The 21,172-nt window shown below is 33.4% G+C and overlaps 1 protein-coding gene across 5 annotated transcripts in view; it reads right to left on the reverse strand.

The window, feature by feature from the left end:
- The window catches only part of SUPT3H (SPT3 homolog, SAGA and STAGA complex component), a 418,544-nt gene that overhangs the window by 369,212 nt on the left and 28,160 nt on the right, over window positions 1-21,172 (reverse strand). The window contains exon 1 of one of the 5 annotated variants that reach the window (XM_016212679.2): window positions 3,020-3,379. The exons of the other annotated variants lie outside the window; for them this stretch is intronic. Within the exon in view, the coding sequence (XP_016068165.2) occupies window positions 3,020-3,045 (26 nt within the window). The 5' untranslated portion in view covers window positions 3,046-3,379. Of the gene's footprint in view, window positions 1-3,019; window positions 3,380-21,172 lie in introns of those variants that run through there. 5 annotated transcript variants of the gene reach the window in all.

A 21,172-nucleotide genomic window follows, 5' to 3' on the forward strand; every position in this document is an offset into this window, starting at 1 on the left:
TCCCAGTCATTTACTTCACGCCACTCCTCGTTACTATCACACTAGGAAGAAGTCTAACATGCAAATTCAGAGTGGCTGATAAATGGAAAAAAATGCCTAGAAAATTGGTCTGTTCGGCTTTATAATTTTTGTTGAAAAATACTCCATCGTTCCCAACTGATGAAAACAGGAAGCTCTATTCATAAATATGAAATTCTCTGCCTATGATATATAATCATCCTAATAAGAAAATGAGTTCTATACATACATGTCCAAAGGGGCAAAAAAGGAGATAGTTTCCCAAAGATGTTTCCAATTTTCTTCTGAATCAGAATTAGCAAATCGAGACGACTAACATACTCTGTCTGTGTGCATTATTTCTTGCTACACACAGCATTTTGCAATTTATTTCAAAGCTTTCATTATAAACAAAAAATACAGCTTCTGTTAACCCACTCTATCCTGAGCTTATAAAATCTAATGCTGAACAACCTAAGTTATAACATAAGAAGTTTACTTTATACATGTATAAGATTTGCTATCAAAGGCTCTGTTAAAGTTAAACTCCAAATAAACTACTTAAAGAATTATACAAAATGAATACAATTCCTTGACAAATAAAAATCATTACAAGCATAAAGAAAACTAAAATTCCGCCAATAATATGTTACAATTCTTGTCATTCATTTTTATAAATCCTCAAACTAGTCATAAAAGAAAGGTATATGTAATATAAACGATACGAATTGCATTTAATCCTTACTGTAGGAGCCGGCATCTAATATTGATCATACATAAACTAGACAGACATGATTTAACATTTGTAAAAGGAATCCCCAGACTAACACTTTCATGACAGCCAATTACAGTCAAGCCCAGCAAGCAGTTTGCAACCAGACCTTAAGAAAGGTAAACTTTTTTACAATGAGTTACAGATTCACAAGTTTAAGAAGACAGGAAAAAGAAAAACAGAAGGACTCCAATCACCCAGCAAATATGAAGCAGACCCCAGAATGTGATACAATCCAAAGATGTAAATTATTGTAAATCATCACTGTTGTTCAGAATTTCACACAGCCTCTTGAGCCAATTTTGCTCACTTTTCCACAGACACAATAATGAACTAAATAAAAGGAGGAGGGGGAAAAAAGTAGGGGTGGGGGGGATAGAAAGGAAAGCCCTTAACTGCAGAATTCTGCTCTACAAATGCTTAACCTTACAGGAGTTTGGGCTCCTTCAGCATTTGTATTCTATCCAAATCCTCATGAGTCACAAAAATTAAATAGCTATATCCTTCTGGATGCCAGGAAGGGCCTTACCACAAGCCTTTTGTCAGAGAGAGAGAGAGAGAGAAAGAGAGAGCAAGAGCAAGGGGGGAAAGCCACAGTGGTAGGCAGTCCCACTTTACTTTGAGCACTGTGAGGTCACAAACCACATGATTCTGTCTCTCCAGTAATAGTGCTTGCAAAAAAAGGAGTTTTAAAGCTTTTGCTTTTTTGGATTGTGTGAATGCTTCATTCGCCTCACAAACAACCACAGAACCACAAGTGCGGTGCAAACTTTCTCCAGGAGGACAGCAAGAAGTCTCTGGTTTTTCAATGGTTAATCTCCGCAGGTCCCTACCAGCCACCGAGACCAACAGAGTCAGTGAGTGCCTCTAACCACAGCCTATGCAGTAACAGCAGGTCCTTCCAATATTTGCTCATTCTTTTTGTTTTGTTTCCTTGCTTTTCACATGTTACCAGCTACATAACTTCTTGACAGAAAAAAATAAATAGAAAGTCTATGTACTCCAGGCATACTGTAAAACTAAAACAAGGTTTGGGTATGGTTTGTATTTTCAGTTTAAGGCTGCAAGCAGAATTTACAACAGAGGGTACAAGTTCTATCTGAAAAAAAAAGGAGGGACTATGGCATCAAACAGCCTCTTCAGCACAGTGACACCATGTCAGCAAAACTTCTTTTGGGGTAAGTGTTACCATATTTTAAATTCCTGTAAGAGATGAACCTGTTAAACATTAAGGTATGTTTCTTGGATAAACTAACTGCTAGCTTTTCCGGATAACATTATATTAATGATTATAATAATAATAATGCTATTTTGTTGCACTAAAAGTTGAAAAATGAAATTGCTGTACATATTTGCATTTGGCATCTGTAACTTATCTACTTCTCAGAGTAATTACCTGAAATAGAAAAAAATTATCTCACAGTATTAAAAACGTTTTTTAGAATTATAGAAATGAGGTAATTAAAACAATAAAAAAGTTTAATACTCTCATTAAGCCTCACTGAAATAAAATTAGACACTAAGTTAATCAAAGTATTATGAAGTATTCACTCCGGCAGCTCCCAAAATTTGAGCAAACTTCAAAAAGGAAGCAATTTTACAAAATAACAGACCACAGAATTATCTCGACATTATGCTCTCCCATGTAAAACAGAGAAATAAACCTGCAGTGCAGTTAGCATTTTAACTAGTTCGACTACAAGAAATCTATTTATAATTTTAAACTGCATCATATCATAAGCTATCTGTATAACTTTGTTTCTAAGTAACTTTTTATAACTGAAGCATATGTTCAACCAAAATAAAATTATGTTAAGTATGTAATAGCTATTTTTGAAAGACCTTTATAGTTAACCAGGATACCCAGGATATTAAAAAGTTTACAGAAATCTTTAAAAGTTCCATGCAATTGTGCTTTTCTATATAATTTTGACTTTACATCTACACACTATTATCCATATGCCAAACTTGCTATAGAAACCGAGCAAACGCAACTAGGATTCTTTTAATCATATTCTTGGACCTGCCAAAATGAATACCGTTCAGTCTCATGAAAAAGAAAACTCCGTAAGGATACTCTGCATGATTTAAAAGAGCCATACCTACTAAATCATGCTGGACTTTTAAAGAAAAACAGCCACAATACAGTCCCTTAATATTTAATTTCAAGTTAGTGTTCATAAACAAAAATAAACTACTTCAACATTCATCAGCTGACACGGTATTATAGTAAAATATCTCAACACTTACAAGATTTTCTTTATGATGTCCAACATGTTCCAACTACAAAGCAAGTTTATAAAGTTTTCTTTTATCCTTTAAAATAAATCCTTTTGCTCTTTATACCTATATTAACTTTGCTTTATAACTTACAACTAACGATTGGAGTTTCCTTTACTCCTCCTACTTCACACATTTTAACTGGCTATCAGAGGATCAGTCTTAGTTTAGGTCAAAGAGAAATAAACCTGAAGGAGAGAAAAAGGTTTCTCTTTACAGGGTGAGGAAATGTACTTTGTATTTTACCCAAAAAATGTAAAATTGCTGTAGTGACTCCTTCAATAGCTGTAAGTGGGCCACCTCGGTTATAACACGTACAATATGACAATCACAGATTATTTTTTAATTTAATGGTAGTCAATAAGTGTTACTCTAAATTTTTCTGCATTAAAGGAGAACATAGATACAACTAGACTGCATTACAACCCATATCATAATTATAGCTCATACATGGTAACTTTTGCTGTTTCTATCCAAGAGATGAGAAAAAAAATGGCTAAAACTATTGTTATATGGAGGGATAACTTAAAACAGGCATCGCAAGCAGTTAAGTTAGTCTTTCACAGTATTACACTGTCTAAAAAAAATACATTTTTCTAACCAGATCGGAAACAACACAAGTTTCAAGGGCTATTTCATCATTACGAGTAAAGTTATTAATATTGTCACAAAGAATATGTTAAAATGCTCTTTATTCTACCATATGAGCGGTCTCACATTTCTGTGACACCCTTAACAATTTCTATAGTAAAATTTCTAAAACTTGACTGATTTCTAAAACAACAAGGCACTGCAGTGAGTGAACTAAATAAAGATTATCTTCTATTGAATGCCATATATTTTTAGACAATGTAACAATTCTTTTTCTGAAAAGTGGAATTTACCCTCTCCCACCCCAAAGAGTACTTTAGAGCCTGGACAGAGATTTAAGATGAACTCACTATACTGAACTAATTGCAGGTGAGTGGGGAGCGGACATTACGGACAGGTTATCATCACACTGCAAGCATTTCGCTAATCTATAATCCACTTGAAGTCGAAAGCCTCACTTCGGGCTTTAAATTCTTATATGATGATGATGAAAACAACCTAGTGAAATGTCAAAAGTATGTGCTCTAATTTTGTCAAATTGTTTTTAAAAGTTTAGGCTTTCCTAGGTGAGGGACAAAGCACACCCGGGCCCACTGCCTCAGCTCAGATATAATGAGTGAAAGCGTGAGAGACAGCCCCGCAGAGACAGAGAATGCATTTCAGTGTCCTTGTTCTCTCAGCATATCATTTATCTTGAATTAAACAAGAATTTTCAATTTGCACTACTCAAAATAAGCCCATTATTTACCATAAAGTCGGTTCAAAATGACAGATGTGACTCACAGAGTATATTAAAATTAAGAACTTACTTATGAAAATATATCAGTTAACTGATTAAAATTTCTACATAAAACCTTTGTAACTGACCATAGTGACTGATTGAAAATGATGTGTGAACACTGATTTCAAAAATAATAGTTGTGGTCCATACCAATAATGATAATTTTAGTTTCAAGATTTAATAGTGACAGTGTCACAACTTGCTTCTAAAATAATTCCAAAATCCAGGGAGAGAATTTAAAAAGTCAAGAACAAACAGAAGACCACTCCAACATACATTAAAAGCTAAAAATATCTATACAATTCCCAAGGACTCATATTATAAATTATTTTAAATTATAAAAAAATAATCCTACTTTTACATGAAAAGAATGTTCGATTTCACTTTTAAATTTTAGAACTATATTAAAATGTAAAATGTTTTAAAGAAATTGGATAAAAATATTTTGTTAGTCTATATGACCTTATAGTCTCTAAATCACAAGGAAGGCATGAAATATATATGATTACATTATATTTTAGTTATTTTTTAAAAGGAAAAAAATTAATATATTCAATTACACCCTTCAAACTAATCACTGATAGTTTGACTTGTTTAAATCAGTCATGCTAAAGTTAAATTCAGTAAGATAGAAATGTTCCAGTTTGTTAAAACAACACTGAACTATTTGATGGTTAAATAAACTGCAGAGGGGGGGAAAGCTAACTCATTGAAGGCACTAAGATTTTATCAAACACACAGAATTAATCTTTATTGAATAGAACCATTCACAAATCAAAACTCACTGTACTTCAATACTTTCGACCAGCACTAATCAATTACAAACCTTTTCTAGTGCTTCAAAAATCATATGCTTTCAATTTTATACACTGGTGGTCCTCAAGTGCTGTATTGGAGCTGAGTTAAGACATTCTGTATCACAACTGTTTTTTTCAACAAATATTCATCTAGAGAGCTTTTTTTCCTCTCAAGAGCTGCTCACATGAAAACTGTGGTAATATTTTTATACTGTACTTCTTTGTTGAAGCAAAAGGTCAGGGGTTACCTAAATACCTCAACTGTATACACAAAAAAAAAGGAAAAGGTAAGTATTCATATAAAAAAATCCAATTGGGCTGAATTATTATTTATTTTTGCATTTCCTATGATTAATGATGCACCCGTGCCTACTTGAAAACTGATGGCAAAACAGGGTAGCATCTTGAATTCCTCTCCAAAGCATACAAATACCAGCCTCCCACGCTGTTCTAACCCTTGCCCCAGGATACTAAAACGTGACAGCTCTGAGTCAACAGAGAGGTCAGACCAAGGCTCCTCAAAAGCATTGAGGGTGCAAATGCTAATAGCTAAGAAAAGCCTTCAGAGATATTTTTACATAAAAGGTTCACTCGAACAGTCAGTCTCTTTAAAAATATTACACATATGGTTAAATAGACAAATACCTTCAATATGAAAAAATCCTTCCTTTGAATAATAAAACCGTAAATGTGACAAAGCATAACTATTTTTTTTCTAGTCATTTACCACGTAAGACCTTATTAAGTGGGTGCTAGCAAAACCAATGCTAATTTAGGCAGAAACTTCCCAATGTTACCTTAATGCACTACTTTTTTCTCCTAACAACTGAATCCCACCAAAATTCTACCAAAAAAACAATCATTAAACTCCCATAATAAGGATAACAATAAACTCCGATACTTAATATTTTCTAAAGAGTAAAATACTATAATTGTATCCAAAGTTTATGAAAAATCTTCATGAAATCTGCAATGTTTAATATTTTAAAATGAATCTTTAGAAAAGTCTCACATAACGAAAATACACACCTTAACACAAGCTACTGCCATGAAAATATTATGAAATTCATCGCACGTGTATTTTGATTAATGTGTTACAATTCAAAAAAAATAACGGGGAAATTCTATACCTTATTCAAAGGGAGCTTCCTTACAATTTTAATTACAGTTGACCATAAACTTTTGTCCATTCAACAGCAAACACACATAAAACAGGCCTTACATTCTCACGTAACTTTTTAAAGACCTCTATGGCAACTGAGATTAAGTCCTCTTTAATTACAATGAATATAATATGCTTATCTAATGTTGAACTTCCAGAAATTTCCTCCCCTGTATACTGTTTATTAAGGACACAGGACTCAAGGTTTGGAAAAGTGTTAGACAGATACAAGCAACGCCACATTAATCATTTCACGTGGTTAGTGTTATTGTTGAACAGGATGTTAACTCTAAAGCATATTTCTTCATAAATACGCTTTCTTCTACTAATAAATAAAAAGCTTGTTATTTACCATAATGTATAAAACAATTCCCAAATAAGATGAGCTGTAGAATTAAGGGTCCTTTAAAAGCTAGTTGCTACATAAACATTTAATACTTGCAGTGAAAAAAAAAGTCATTATTCATCCATTTCCTATAAATTCCCTATATTCTTGTTAATACTCATAAACACAATATCTAATATATAGCCTAGGACCAAAAATCATACCAAGTGTGATTTTGGCCATTAATAAAAAGAACATAAATGTTATGTGTCTCTTGATTAAATGATTTTCATTTCTTACATCAACTGCCCACAAAACAAGGAATTCTTCACCATATGGACATAGTAAGTGCATGAAATTTTTAATAATGTTAAAGATAATTTAAAATTATTATATTGTTGTCAGAAAATTTATAAAGTTAACAGTATTCTCAGACATGTATTTAAGATTATTGTGGTATCTAGGTTAAAGACTGTTATCTGCACTATTTCTATGCCATTCTTTAAGAAATCAGACATAAGAGTTACAATAGAAAAGTGACATTTCTAACAAAGTACATCTAAATATCCTGTGCAAGACAAATAAGTTTTACGACAAAATCAAATAAATTTATTTTACTTTCAGTAAAACTGGCATTTTTTATACCAGTGGTGGTCTACTGAAATCATTATACCATCAACTATAAAAATATATTTACATAAAAGACTTAAAATTCAAAAATTAAAATACACATTTATAGGTTCCTCTAAAATTATATGAGCCATGACTCTGCCAAATCATTGTTTACATATTCCTTATAATCAGATATCTTATAACTAAGTCCATTTTGTGGTTCAGTAAAAGCGGAAGAAAAAAAAAGCAAATAAAGGAAAATTGTTAGCTAAATCACAATGACAAGCATCAGTAAGGTTTTAAAAACATATACAGTTATACACAATATTTCTTTGGAAAAAACTGAATAATGAGGCTGTAGAACTTTATATGGACATGGACATATTTTTATACAGAAACAAAATATTTGACACATAAATACAACTTTAATTTCTTACAACTATCAGTCAGCTCAAAATTTTAATACATAGTATATGCTTTTGCATATGCATATACATATGAACACACACCCCTAAAGGACTACAGCACTTAGGATAATGATTGTAAATCAGGGGAAAAAACAGCTGTAGCTCTTTTATGAACAATAATTACTTTTTGCATGTATACTAACACAGAAACGTCAATCTGTAAAACCAATAACAGAGATCAGGCATCTATTGAAAAATTCAAGATAAAAACAATAAAAAACTATGCCTATAAAACTTAAGACTATTTTCCAGTTATAAACTTAGTTAAAAACTGGTATCAGTTAAACAAATTATTACAGTTCACAAGAGCAAATGTGAATGTAATTAATTTGCTAACAGATACCTAATTATGGCCATTACCTCGAAAAACAACTCTGGCTTGGAGCTAAAAAGGTATTTTTTTTCTATATATTTACTCAATACCCATCTAACATGGGCAAATAATTTAAATTAGGCATTGTGATTTTTAATTTGGTTATTTTGTTTCATTAGTAATAAAAATTAATTTTATTTTTAAATTTCTCTACTGAACTTGCAATTTAAATTTCTAGGCTAAGTGAAAACATATCATTATTTCTACTAAATGATTAAAAATTACTTAAATGAATCTAAACAAAGCGAATTTATCATGAAGCTGAAAAGAAAAAATAAAGTGCTACATTTTATAATTAATATTTTAACCTATATTTTGAAAATAAAGTGAATTCTTACTTTATTTCATATATTTATACCAGATTATAGAAATCTTCAAAATTAGAGAATCACAGAAAGAAAACGTCTTTATGCTAATAACCTACATTATATCAATCACGGAATTGTCTATAAAATGGATAACTATAAAAGTATATAGTTTCATACAAAGGACTATAACACCCAATTCAGAAACATTAAGACATTATAAGAAGATACCTACAAGAAAACTTCTGTCAGGACAGTAGCATCCTAAGATAATTGGTTTCAAAAGGCAATCTAGTGAGATTAAGTTTTACCTGTTACAAAATTGGCAAAGCTTTTAGGTAATTCAACTTTTGACAAAATGCAGAAAAAACCGTTACTGCTCTTACAAATATAGAGTTCAAAAACAAAATTTTAAAAGATAGTCCATAATGCAAATACTGCTTATAAACACAATTACTGTACATTAGTAAAGCAAAAGAAACATAAAGTCCGTGTAACCCAAACCTTTGATCATTAATCCAAACCTTTGATCATTAATCCAACCTTCTCTCTATAGTAGAAACTCCTCTTTTTCATATTATTAAAACTCCAGAAATCATAATGAATTCTTTACATTCTCCCAGTTGTTGAAACTAAACACATATTATGTGCTCCCTCCCTCTCCTCTCTTTCCCTCTCTCTCCTTCTCCCCGCTCCTCTCTCTAAATTTTAAGAGTAAAACTTAACATTTTCAAAACTTTGTACCACTAGTAGCCACCTTGTTATAAAAAAGTTATTATCTAAGATAGGAAGAATCAATATTGTCAAAAGTATATCATTCTTGATTTAGTAATAAGATTTCACAATATTTTTCCCTTACAATATGGATAAGCGTATTGCAGAATACCTCAGTGCACCAATAAGAACAGAGAAAACACATGAAGAGATTTTTTTCAAATTATCACTCATAAGCATCCAGGAAGAAAACTGAGTCATATGCTAATTATCAGGCTTATTTTTATAAATATTATTTTTTAAATATGATAAACCATAACATATCAAGACACACTTAAGTAACAATTTTTAAGAGAGCAAAACATTTGTCTTATATTGCTAAATTATTTAATTATTAAATGTGTTTACATATGGGAAAAAAGTTTTACTGAGACATGTTCAAACCATTTTCTTATCTATGAAATAAAATCATGTGCTACAACAAACAGCATAAACTATTCTGACTACAGTATTTATTTACCAAGTAGTTACACAGCACACGTACAAATGACGGGAGATTTCCTATCATAAAGCTACACTGCTGTCTGTAACTCACACTTTCCACTTTGATTTAAATCTTACTCAGCTGACTGCATTGTCAATTCACTGCTTTTCCAGGATCCAAAAACATCCAATATCCTCAATGCTATTTTAAGGAAACATTTAAGAAAAATTATATTATTATAAGCTGACAGAAAGACATTTTTTGAAAAGTAGCTGTGAAAATGATGTGATGTGAAAACTTGCATATGAACTTAAAACTTGCATACTCAAACATATGAAATAAACATGAAAACAGCAAACAAATGCATAACATAAAACTCTACTAGCAACAATACCCATACTAAGCAGTCAACCCTCAGCACAGGAGAAATACATTATGCTTTTTAAAATAAATGCTCAAATTAAAGTTTGTCTCTTGAACTGCTCAAATGAACACATAACATACTAGTGACTACAGAATTTTCTTCTAAACTGGCAAGACTAAAAGAATCACATCTAATTCCTAATTCTGCAATTATAATGTGTGATACTTTCTTTACTCATAAGACTATCATTTATTCTAAACTGGCTGGAAAGGTTTGCCCACTGCATTTTTCCTGTACGTACCTCTTCCTTATCAATTATGGTTTATCTTCAGCATTCAGAGGAAAAAAAAAAAGCTTCAAAACTTTAACTGAGTTTAAAACACATCATTAAATCAATATACAAAGGGCTACTTTAAAAATATTCATTTTTAAAAGACCAGAAAAATCTTACTTTTTAAAGCTGATGCGTCTACACATAGAAAGCAACTTTTAGTAAGTTCTTTGCTACGCCATAATGATCTGCTCCAGAAACTCAAGGGTACCTAAAACAACGGGCTACCTGTTCTAGCCATGCTTAGGAATGTGTCCAAATCATTTTTATTGATTTAACCTTTATAGGAATGCTACATATCCTCAGAGCAAAACATTTTGAATGTATTTATAATATGATACACTTCTGAGAAACCATGAAAAAGAAAGCTAAAAACAAATCTAGATACTTCTTCACCCTTGGTTATTATGGGTTTATTTTTGTTTACTTTAAACACTATCAACAGACCTAAATATTAAATAATTCTATTTAGGAAAACTTACTTTGGCACCACTGTAAGTTAGAAATAAAAATTTATTTTGGGGAAAAAAGGCATTTAAATAAATTCTAACTTTAAGAAATAAAATGCCTGACTTGACAATGATGTCAAATCTACAAATTTTAACGAATTATAAATACTCCTTGCATACTACAGTTACATATTAATCACAGAATCTACAAACATATCAAACTTAAACTTTAAAACTTTAGTCCTTATTGAATAAACTAAGTTGTACTCTAGTTCACATTCTGAGAATTTACAGAGAAAGTCTGTTGCCTATCTCTCTAGCTTTCTGCAAGTGGCAGTTTATTAATGGCTTCAGCAGCTAATGCCTGCATTAGTTATGTTTGCCAAATAATAATTCACAATATTATGCTTCCTTACATTATGGTTCATCATTCGTTAACTTGAACCTCACCTCTAAAGAAGTTATACTTTCACTGCAAACTGTTCCTTTAAAAAGGCAAACAACTTTTGAGCATTTCCAGATGTAGTACTCAAAAAAAAAGAAAAATCATAGGCAAATTCTCAAAGAACTCTAAAACTATTAATAAAAATGTAGTAAAAGTGGAGTCACTACTTATTATTTCAATAATCGTCCATAATTTTAAGAGCTGAATGTAGTATATATCAAATTAAGAAACTTATGATACAGAGCACTAATGATTCCAGGTAGCTGCCAATAGATAAAACAACCAAGCATATTTCAGTGAGACAAGATTATACTGAACTGAAACTTCTGAAGCTCTGACAATTACTTAACATGCAAGAATAAAATCATAATTTTATTTTTTTTCAAGTACTGACTAATTTTTTCCTGGTAAATATAAATTTGGGTTTGGCTACATTATTTTCATCTTGTCATTAATTTTGTATAAAACATCCAAGCATGCATGAGATTATGTTAAACTAAAATTAAAATAATTTATATGCTCTCTGGGGCAAGGCTGGGGCTAGAGTGAGGCAAGCAGGCATCTAGGGGACAAAATTTAAGGAGGTACTGACTCCTGCACAACAGTGAAAGTAAGTGCCTACTTAAGAGTTGTGCCCTAGGCACTTTGCTAACCTCACCCTCAGCCCAGACCCTGTTCTGGAGGCACATTAGTGTAAACCATTTCATGAGACATATTCTAAGCAGGATATCATAAAACATTGAAATATGAAAATATAAAAATAAAATTAAAAATAACAATTTTATAAGTTGGATACCCTATCTTTATATTTTTCTTTAAAAAGTACCCACTCAAACTTAAATGTAAATGAACATTTAAAACACAATCATTTTATATTCTAATGAGTAGTGAGAGTTCTGAGATGGCACAAACAGTTGACAAATTTTCTTTAAAGGAGACTTACATTTGCTATAGATAACTTTTAAAGTAAACTAATTGGCTTTATTATTTGACAATAAGTTTTTTTTAAAAAAAAGGATTGTGTATGTTCCATTAAAGGGTTCACAGGGCTACCTACACATGACTTGTGACAGCCCAGTGGTATCCAAATCTGGCTGATCAATGGAATCACTACAGGAACAGGTCTTGGGGAAGGGAAGGAAGAGGCAGGCTTGGAAATTTTTTTGAACAAATCTCTCCAGGTAAATTAGCCAAGTTTAGGAGCCATTAGATAGCCAACTTTTATATACCCAGAAATTATTCTAAAGATAAGACACACAAAAAACATATAAATTTTCAAATTATCTTCCTCTAAACACGTATAAAGCTAATTCACAAGAAAAATAATATTATCATTTCAGTTTACTTTTCTTCCCTTTCTTCTAGTAGAGATATTAGCCAATGCTGATGTGTTCCTCAAGTAATATTAATACAGAAAATAAAGTCAGAAACATAGACAATTCAATAAGATGATTACGGCCAAAAATATTAATACTTTCCTTTTTCTTTTAGGTTTAAATAGCTATTGTAAATATATACTCAATCTATTCTAATATTTTAAACTTTAAATTCATTTAATTAAGCTCATATTAACATTTTAAGAAAATACAGGGTGGGGAAAAAGTAAGTTTATAGTTGTGAGTAGGCAAAACACATAGAGTTTATTCTTGTATTATTATTTTCCATAGATAACTGTAAACCTACTTTTGTCAAACCTCATATATGTGCCTAACAACATACCTCGATGATTTTCAGAATATACCTTAATTGAAACAGTACTTTGTTCTTATGTTAGCTTTTCTTTGTTGACTGTTTATTGTGCCAGGCACTGTGCTAAACCCTTTGTAAATATTATTCCCTCTAGTTCTCACAACTCCCTATATGAGACGAGTATTACAATTATTTACAGATGAGCAAACTGAAAATGAGGTAATAAAACCTGATCAAGGTCACACAGTTGAAGAGCTGGGATTCAAATCCAGGCCTTCTCACTCTTAATTACTACCTTATAGTGTTATATATAACTTTAATGAAGTTACTTCCTAATCCCCAATTTCATCTGTAAAGGTATTAGTTCTCATAAACATAAGGTTATTAAATTGATAAAACAGAAAGGTAATCTCTGAGTCTCCAAATTCTCCCTAATTATATCTTTAAATAATAATGATCATTGAGAAACAAAGAAAACATAAAACTTAAAAATATACCAAAAGATAGTATTTAGGTCGGGTTTGATCAGAAAATAAATGTCCAAGGAATTAAATACTTTGCCAATCATTATAATCAATAATCTTATTCAGTGTCCACATCATACAATATATACTTCATGTGATACGAAAATACCACCTTAGGAGTAAAAGTTGAACTCTTAAGTTGAACACAAGAAATTTATAATCCTCCTTATTTATAAAATTAAAACATTAATGGTGTCAATGATGGGCTTTGATGTAAAGTCAAATCCTAGTTCCTATAAGTATCTATAACATTCTCTTTACCGTGGTCTCATTGTCCTACCAAAAAAGGCTTGTATGTCCACACTTATGCAAAATAACCTTAATTTCTAAATCTTAATCTCTGTATTTCTTAAATCCTTATTCTCTTAAATTGTTGATATTCCCAAAGATCCACTGATAAGGGTACATTTCTCTTTGGCTACCAAAGAGATTATGTACATGATTCTAGAAAGTAAATCTCTGATATGCACTACTGTCCCAACTTCATCCACAACCATTTCTACACTATTGTTTAAAACAACAACCCTTAAAGAAGCCACAAAAGAACTCGAGTTCCTTTTTTCTGGCAGAAGGTAAGGATAAAGCTGATTATATTTCTCAGTCTATATGGATCCACTGAGAAAAGATGCCCTGACCAGAAGCCACAGAATAAAGAACTGAGAAGAGAAAGTTGTTTAAGTACCTACAGATGTCAGCAGACCAAACCAGTCATTCTGTGCCCATATTTAATTTGGTAGGTAATGTTTCAATGATTAAACCAACAACTTTAAAAAGCCTAAAGTAGAATCATTCATTAAAATTAAATACATATGCAAGTATAAAATCTCAGATATGACATTTTAGGAAAGGAAACGTGCAAACTGGCACCCTATCTGGCAATGGAGTCAAGAAGTTAGAAAAAGATTTGGTTGGAAATAGAAGCTGATAGGGTTAGATACTTCACTGACTTAAGTTTAAACTCTGTAAGTGTTCACACTTATTTCATCAGAAGTCACCAAAAATAACGTGAGAAAAGAAAGACAAAAGGTTTTGTGTGCAGCCAGAATAGCCAACCAATGAAGCAGAAAACTCTAAGAATGACATGGTGATGCAGGAGTCATTAATCATATAGGAAAAAACAAGCCCGGGAGTGAAAACTATGGGCAGGCTGAAGACGTATTACAGAGAAATCAGCGGAAGAATTTGGCAGCAGTTACTGGGAAAGGCAAAGAATAGGGAAAATGCAATTGCAGCCTAGGAGAGAAAAGTGATATTGCCAATGATTAATAAAATAGTAGGAGCCCAGCCAGGCGTGGCTCAGCGGTTGAGTGTCAACCTAGGATCCAGGCGATCGGGGTTCGATTCCCGGAGGTCAGGGCACAAGCCCAGGTTACGGGCTCGATCCCCGGTGAGGGGGCGTGCAGGAGGCAGCCGATCAATGACTCTCTCATCATTGATGTTTCTATCTCTCTCTCGCCCGCTCTTTTTCTCTCTCTGAAATCAATAAAGATATATTTTTTAAAAATAAATAAAATAGTAGGAAAGATGAAATACAAAGAGTTTTATTTAGTCATTATTAAAGTTGTGCTTAGTGGGGGGAAATAGGATACTAATTATATCCAACACAATCTCAGTTTTTTTATTAGACTGGGTATAAATGTGTATCAGACGGACCTTAAAGTAGTGATCATTATGTTTACATAATAAAGTCCTGACTTTGTTTTTTTAAGTTTGTGAATAGTTTTCAACTGAAAAAATATACATGACATTTTTAAAAATATAGTTAACAGTAAGTTTTAATATTTAAAAGGCTTATATTTCCTGAACTGATCCATACAACAAATTTGGTATTGGGAACAAACAATTTGGGGGGTTTCCCCTCATGCTCAAGTTGTAAAAAATTAGAGCAAATTCCTACAATTATAAACTATTTTTATGTGGGAAAATCAGCTTCACAAAAATGACAGAATCTCATGGAAAAAATCACAGACCTAGCAAGGGTTTCTGTGTCCTGTAAGTTTAAATCCCAATTATACCAATTATAATAAAACCTTGAGCAAGCTACTTAAGCTCCCTGTGTCTCCATTTGTAAATATATTACCACCTGTAAAAGTATGACCACCTGGCTTGAAAATTTTCTGTGAAAATTAAATAAGTTAACACTTCTGAAGTGTCTACCCCCAATCTGGGGGAAAAAAAAAAATCATTGCAGTTATTACATATAATAAACTTTCCAATCCTAAATCCTCTTAAGAGTCTAAATTTGACTACTCATAGTGTGACCCACAGACCAGTAACATCAGCATCACCTGAAAGTATGTATATAAATGCAGAACCTCAGGCCCTACCCCCACCTTCTGAATTAGAGTCTGCATTTTCACAAGATCCCCAGGAAAAACAATGTTTGAGAAGCCTGTTCAAAATAGCATTCAATTAAGAAAGTGTCCGAATTCTGTACACATAAATATTACCAGCTCCCGGAAGCTGCCCACTTCATCTCTGTTCCCCAGTTCTTTCTCATGCTGAGGGAGGAGCACCTGGCAGTTGACTCCCAATTAATTCTGAGAGACTTTTAAGAAACTGACAAAAAGTCTAATCCACTTTCACTCCGAAAGACAACTTTTCAAACCTAGAGAACTCTCATGTTCACCCCTCAATTTATCCACTACAGTTGAACAAGAAAGAGGGTCCTATGGTGCACAGTCTATCTTGTAAAACAATGTCTTCAACAATTTGAGACACTGTGTAAATTATTAAGCTGCACAACTGTATTAACCAGCTACCAGTCTACATTTATCCATGTTGTCACTGATGTCTCACCACAAACTTGTCAAATGCCTTACTGAGGATTAAAAACACTGTATCTGTCCCATGTTCCTCAGAGAGCAATCCAGGAGCCCTGACAGAGCACAGATTTTATGTGACATGGCCACAGAGGAGTAAAACCATCCGATTCTAGTACTCACCACAAGTGGTGGCGCATAAATCCTATCTTTAATAGCCCACTTCAGAATCAGCCAGCAGAGGCCTCAAGCTGAAAGTCTTCAGGCTTTTCATTTTGCAACTAGTTCCACCGTTTGGCATTTTATGCTAATTGTTTACTGTTGAGTACTTTATAATTTCAGGTTCCTATTTTTGTCTTTTTTCCATTCCATGATTACTGACTGAATAAAACACGAAATACTACAGAAGACACCACATGTATGAAAAACTGCAAGCCATGTAATTCATTTTTCCCAATTTAGAGAAATAAAAAGGTGGTATGAAGTAGATATGACAAAGAAATGAACATCTGCTAGATTCAGCAGGATCTAGGAGTCAGACTATTACAGAGCTCCTAGAGCTTTATCTCCTCTGCAGGGATTTCTCAGGCTGCTTTAAGCAGAACTTTCAACTTCTATTTCTTACACTGTGGAGAACTCCCTCGTTTACTCAGCCTAAGCTTCCCCTTGCCTATCTTCTTGCTCTCTACCCTTAGAGGCCATGCCTTTGGATGCCTGTTCGTGCACTGCTCTCTCCTTTTCACGCTATCTGAGCTTTCTTTTCACTCATGTCCACAGGAGCACTGCCGTACACTGCAAACTTCCAGTGGAGAGCCCCTATCTGTAGAATTCCCTTCGAACATTACTTAAAATAGTAACTTAACCAATTAAGCGCTTAATTGCTTTATGATAGGCAAACCAATAATGATTAAGAATCCACAGAAAGATCTGCTTACCACAAATTTAAAATCCATTAAAAATTACAAACAGAGAAAAAGCATGTCAACGTTTTGGATACTGAAGTTGTGTGTGAACCAGCACTTTACCCGTGGCTGGACAGGCTTAGAGAAAAAAACCTGACTATGAAAGGTGAATTGGCCTTTAAGAGAAAAAAAGGGATCTACTTAGTGGATAGAGAAAGAAAGGCATTTAAGAAACAATGAATGTGCTAAGCCAAGACTGACTCAGAGCTAGAGCTCCGTAGGCAATAAAACAAGAGGAAGGAGAGTGGTTTATAAACAGAGTGATTTAGTAGTTACCATATACTATTCTCTAAAACAGGCTTCATTCCTGTGTGTTCAAAAATGTCTCCATTGAACCGAACTGAATCAAAACCTATCAAACTGATTTATGTTAACAAAAGGACTATATATCAAAGTATTCCTCATGACAAGTATCTACTTGCTCAGAGCACTCAAACATCCAACAGGTAGCCCAACAAAGGAATCAAACTTAAAAATAAAAAGTGTGATAGCCAGGAAATAAAAAAGTAAGTGAAACATTAATTCCAGTCACAGGACATAGTCTTAATAAATTATTCCACTTGAATTTTACACATTGTTTCATTTTCTTGATTTTCTCCAAGCTTTCCACCTCTCCCCAATTTTTTCTAACATGGTATGGCCTTTTTCTTAAGTGTAGTGGCAAGACTTATTGGGGTTCAAAGAAATAATATGCCCTTGGGGATGTAGAAGGCCGAGGGCCTAAGTAGACACTTCCCCAAAGAGGACATACAGATGCCAAGAGACTTATGAAAAAAGGCTCAAAGTCCCTAATCATCAGAGATGCAAATTAAAACAATGAGATGTCACCTCATACCTGTCAGAATGGGTGCCATCAAAAAATCATCAAATGACAAGTGCTGGCGAGGGTGTGGAGAAAAGGGACCCCTGGTACACTGCTGGTGGGAATGCAGACTGGTGCAGCCACTATGGAAAGCAATATGGAGCTTCCTCAAAAAATAAAATATGGAACTGCCATTTGACCCAGTGATCCCACTTCATGGTATGACTTTTAAAAAACTAAGCTGCAATAAGATCTAGTTACAGAGTTATCATGAGTTAAGAAAACAAAACACTTAGTTTTTCTGAGCTTCAGGTTCATCACTTATCAGTACTGCACTACATATATTCTCCTAAGCCTTTTAAAAAGTCTGATTCTGCCCTACTGATTTTATTCCAGATAGAATGTTATTTCCAATACTATTGCCATAAGACCACCCATAGTAGACATCATGGTACAAGGCATTTTTTCCACTGAGACCCTGCATAACCATAATCCTCAACTCAGGTCTTCAGGGAGCCACTAATAAACAATAGATTTGCAGGTCAGGAGAAAGGTTTTTGCCATCCATGTCTGAGGGTTTATATTTTCAGTCAAGGTTCAATTTCTTCTTCCTGGCTTTCATCTACATGCTTATTTCTATAGAACCCTTGACATCTATCTTTTATTCTGGGTCTTTGCAGCCCTTGAACCATGTTCTGAGAAGGTATTAGCAGGGGGTGGTAAGAGGTAGAAAAAGTAATCTTAGAAAGGCAGGTAAGTGCAATACCTTCCTGCATGGCTTTAAGAAAAATAATTTCACCTCTTGTGCCTTAGTTTCCACATGCATGAAATAGGAGGAAACACTACACACCTACCTGCCACACCAGGATGGATATTGTGAGATTCAAATGAAATAAAATGTCAAAGCACTAACAAAAGTCTCATATGTATCAAGTGTAAGTTATTAGATTTTAGTACTATTTAAAAAAAAGTTCAAATTTCAAAACACTCCACTAAAAGAACATGCTGTGCCTTTAAATCACAACGCAGGATACGGGTTAGCCAGTACTCTTTTTTTTTTTAACCAGAGAATAAAACTTTAAAGTCTTCAGCAAACCAAGTACTTTTAAATGGCAAACTTTTTCAAGTAATATTTATGACAATTATCTCAAAGTTTTTGTCTATACATTCCTCACTGGGTCTCATCTTTTGGACAATGTAGCCCATCAGTAAAGTATGCATGTCATGACCAACGTTGTGTATTTGTTTATAAATTATACACATCTGCTACCTTTCTAACATATTATTTACCTTATAAGTTATTCATAAAAATAGAAAATTTAAGGTATAAAAAAATATATAAATAGAAGTCTTAGGATTTTATCCCTGAACTCTAGAGAGCACTGCTATAAGTCAGTGGTTTCGAACCCTTTTAAGCTATGGAACTCTCTATTCAAACACCAATTTTTAAGATGCCAGCCCAATCTAGAAAACAAATAAAGGTGGACCTGCTCTAATTACAGTGGAACTAAGTGATCAGGAACCTGATGGTCCATGATGAAATTCCTATGGTTCCAATAAGCACAATCAGAAACCACTAATCTTGAGGTCAGATATACCGTTTACATAATAATAGTGCTGTTCCCTTAGCTTGAAGTCAAAGATATTATCAGACTCAATACTTGATGTTATATTTACTGTAAAGATACAGTTAAGGATACTGTTGATTACACAATAAAGTGTCCCCATAGGCTTCCATGGAAGAAAATCCTCTGAGGCCTCAGCACCAAAAATTATTATACTCCTAACAATTGCTACATGTTATATCATGGACTGTGAATGCAGTTTCTTTTGAGACAGGATAGCACACAATGCTACGCTTTCCAATTTGCTAGGAAGCTTGGCAATGAAACTTCTGCCCCATCTCAGCAACCAGAGGGACTTTATTATATGCATCTCTATGCACTTTTATCTCCTGGGTCAATTTTGTATTTCTAGTCCTTTTCGGCTTCACCTCATTTCCTGTTTTTCCTGTCCTATTCTATTATAAACACTTATGATAAACTCAAATCTTTTTGAAATCACCTAAGATACAAAGATAAAACTCAACACTCAAACTTGCCACTTGTCACCATCCACGTCCCAGTCCTCCAGGACAGAAACCTTGGAAGCATTTTTGGCGACTAATTCACCAATTCCATCTGTCCCCAATGCCTAATAAGCCAGCCTTTGTATTACAATCACTTATACCTGTTACCTATTCTTCATTCCCACTGCCATTACCTCCCACCTAGACTACTATACATCAATTCTCCTTATCAGTACCAACACACACCACACCTATATATTTTTAAACACCTCTTAAAAGGATCCTCAAGCCTACGGAAAAGACCTAACTTCTTACCACTGTGGCATTCAACACTTACCACATTCTGATACCAATCAAGAGCTTCGCCTGTATTTCCTACAATAGAGTTTCTCTGTAGACACACCAAACTATTTGCCCTATCTGCCTCATTTTTGCCTCTAAGTCTTTAATCATGTTTTTCCTCTTGTTTCCTTGTTTTCCTTTCCTTTGTTTTCCTTACTTGCAGTGTTCCCTACCTATCCTCACTACCACCCTCCCCTCAAATTTCTACAGTGCCAAATATTACCTATCCTTGAAGACAGCTCAAATAGCATTATTTTCCTAAGTTCTCATCAAATGAAAATTCTCTTACCTACCTCTATATTCCCACAGTAGTATATCTGTAACTCCTTTCACACATTTATCACCATCACTCTCTCACACTCATCTATCATTCTGTCTCAGTGTCTGGCTGTGTATAAGACTATCTACTTATACGTATACATAAACATATATTAATTCGTCTAGCCATTGACTCTAAAGCTTTCCTCTTTTTAACTGCAAAATCTATTTTCTACATGAAATGCTATGAGAAAGCCCAACAAATAGAACGGGTGTTTAAAAGGAGCCTCTGGTTCCAAAGGAGGAGAGTTGAAAAGATAGCACCTCACACCCTCTCCTGAGCACCCCTAAAGACATCTTCACATAGCAGAGATACAGGAAACTAAACTACACACTCTATACAGACAAAAAGTGTTCTTACTTTATTTACCTGTTTCCCATGTAGGAACGCAACACTGTAAAATCAGATATTACTGGAGTCAAATTATAGCTCTGTTGCTTATGAACTATGTTCTC

This window comes from Miniopterus natalensis, chromosome 5 (genome assembly GCF_054644295.1).
Source record: "Miniopterus natalensis isolate mMinNat1 chromosome 5, mMinNat1.hap1, whole genome shotgun sequence".
Taxonomy (NCBI): Eukaryota; Metazoa; Chordata; class Mammalia; order Chiroptera; family Miniopteridae; genus Miniopterus; species Miniopterus natalensis.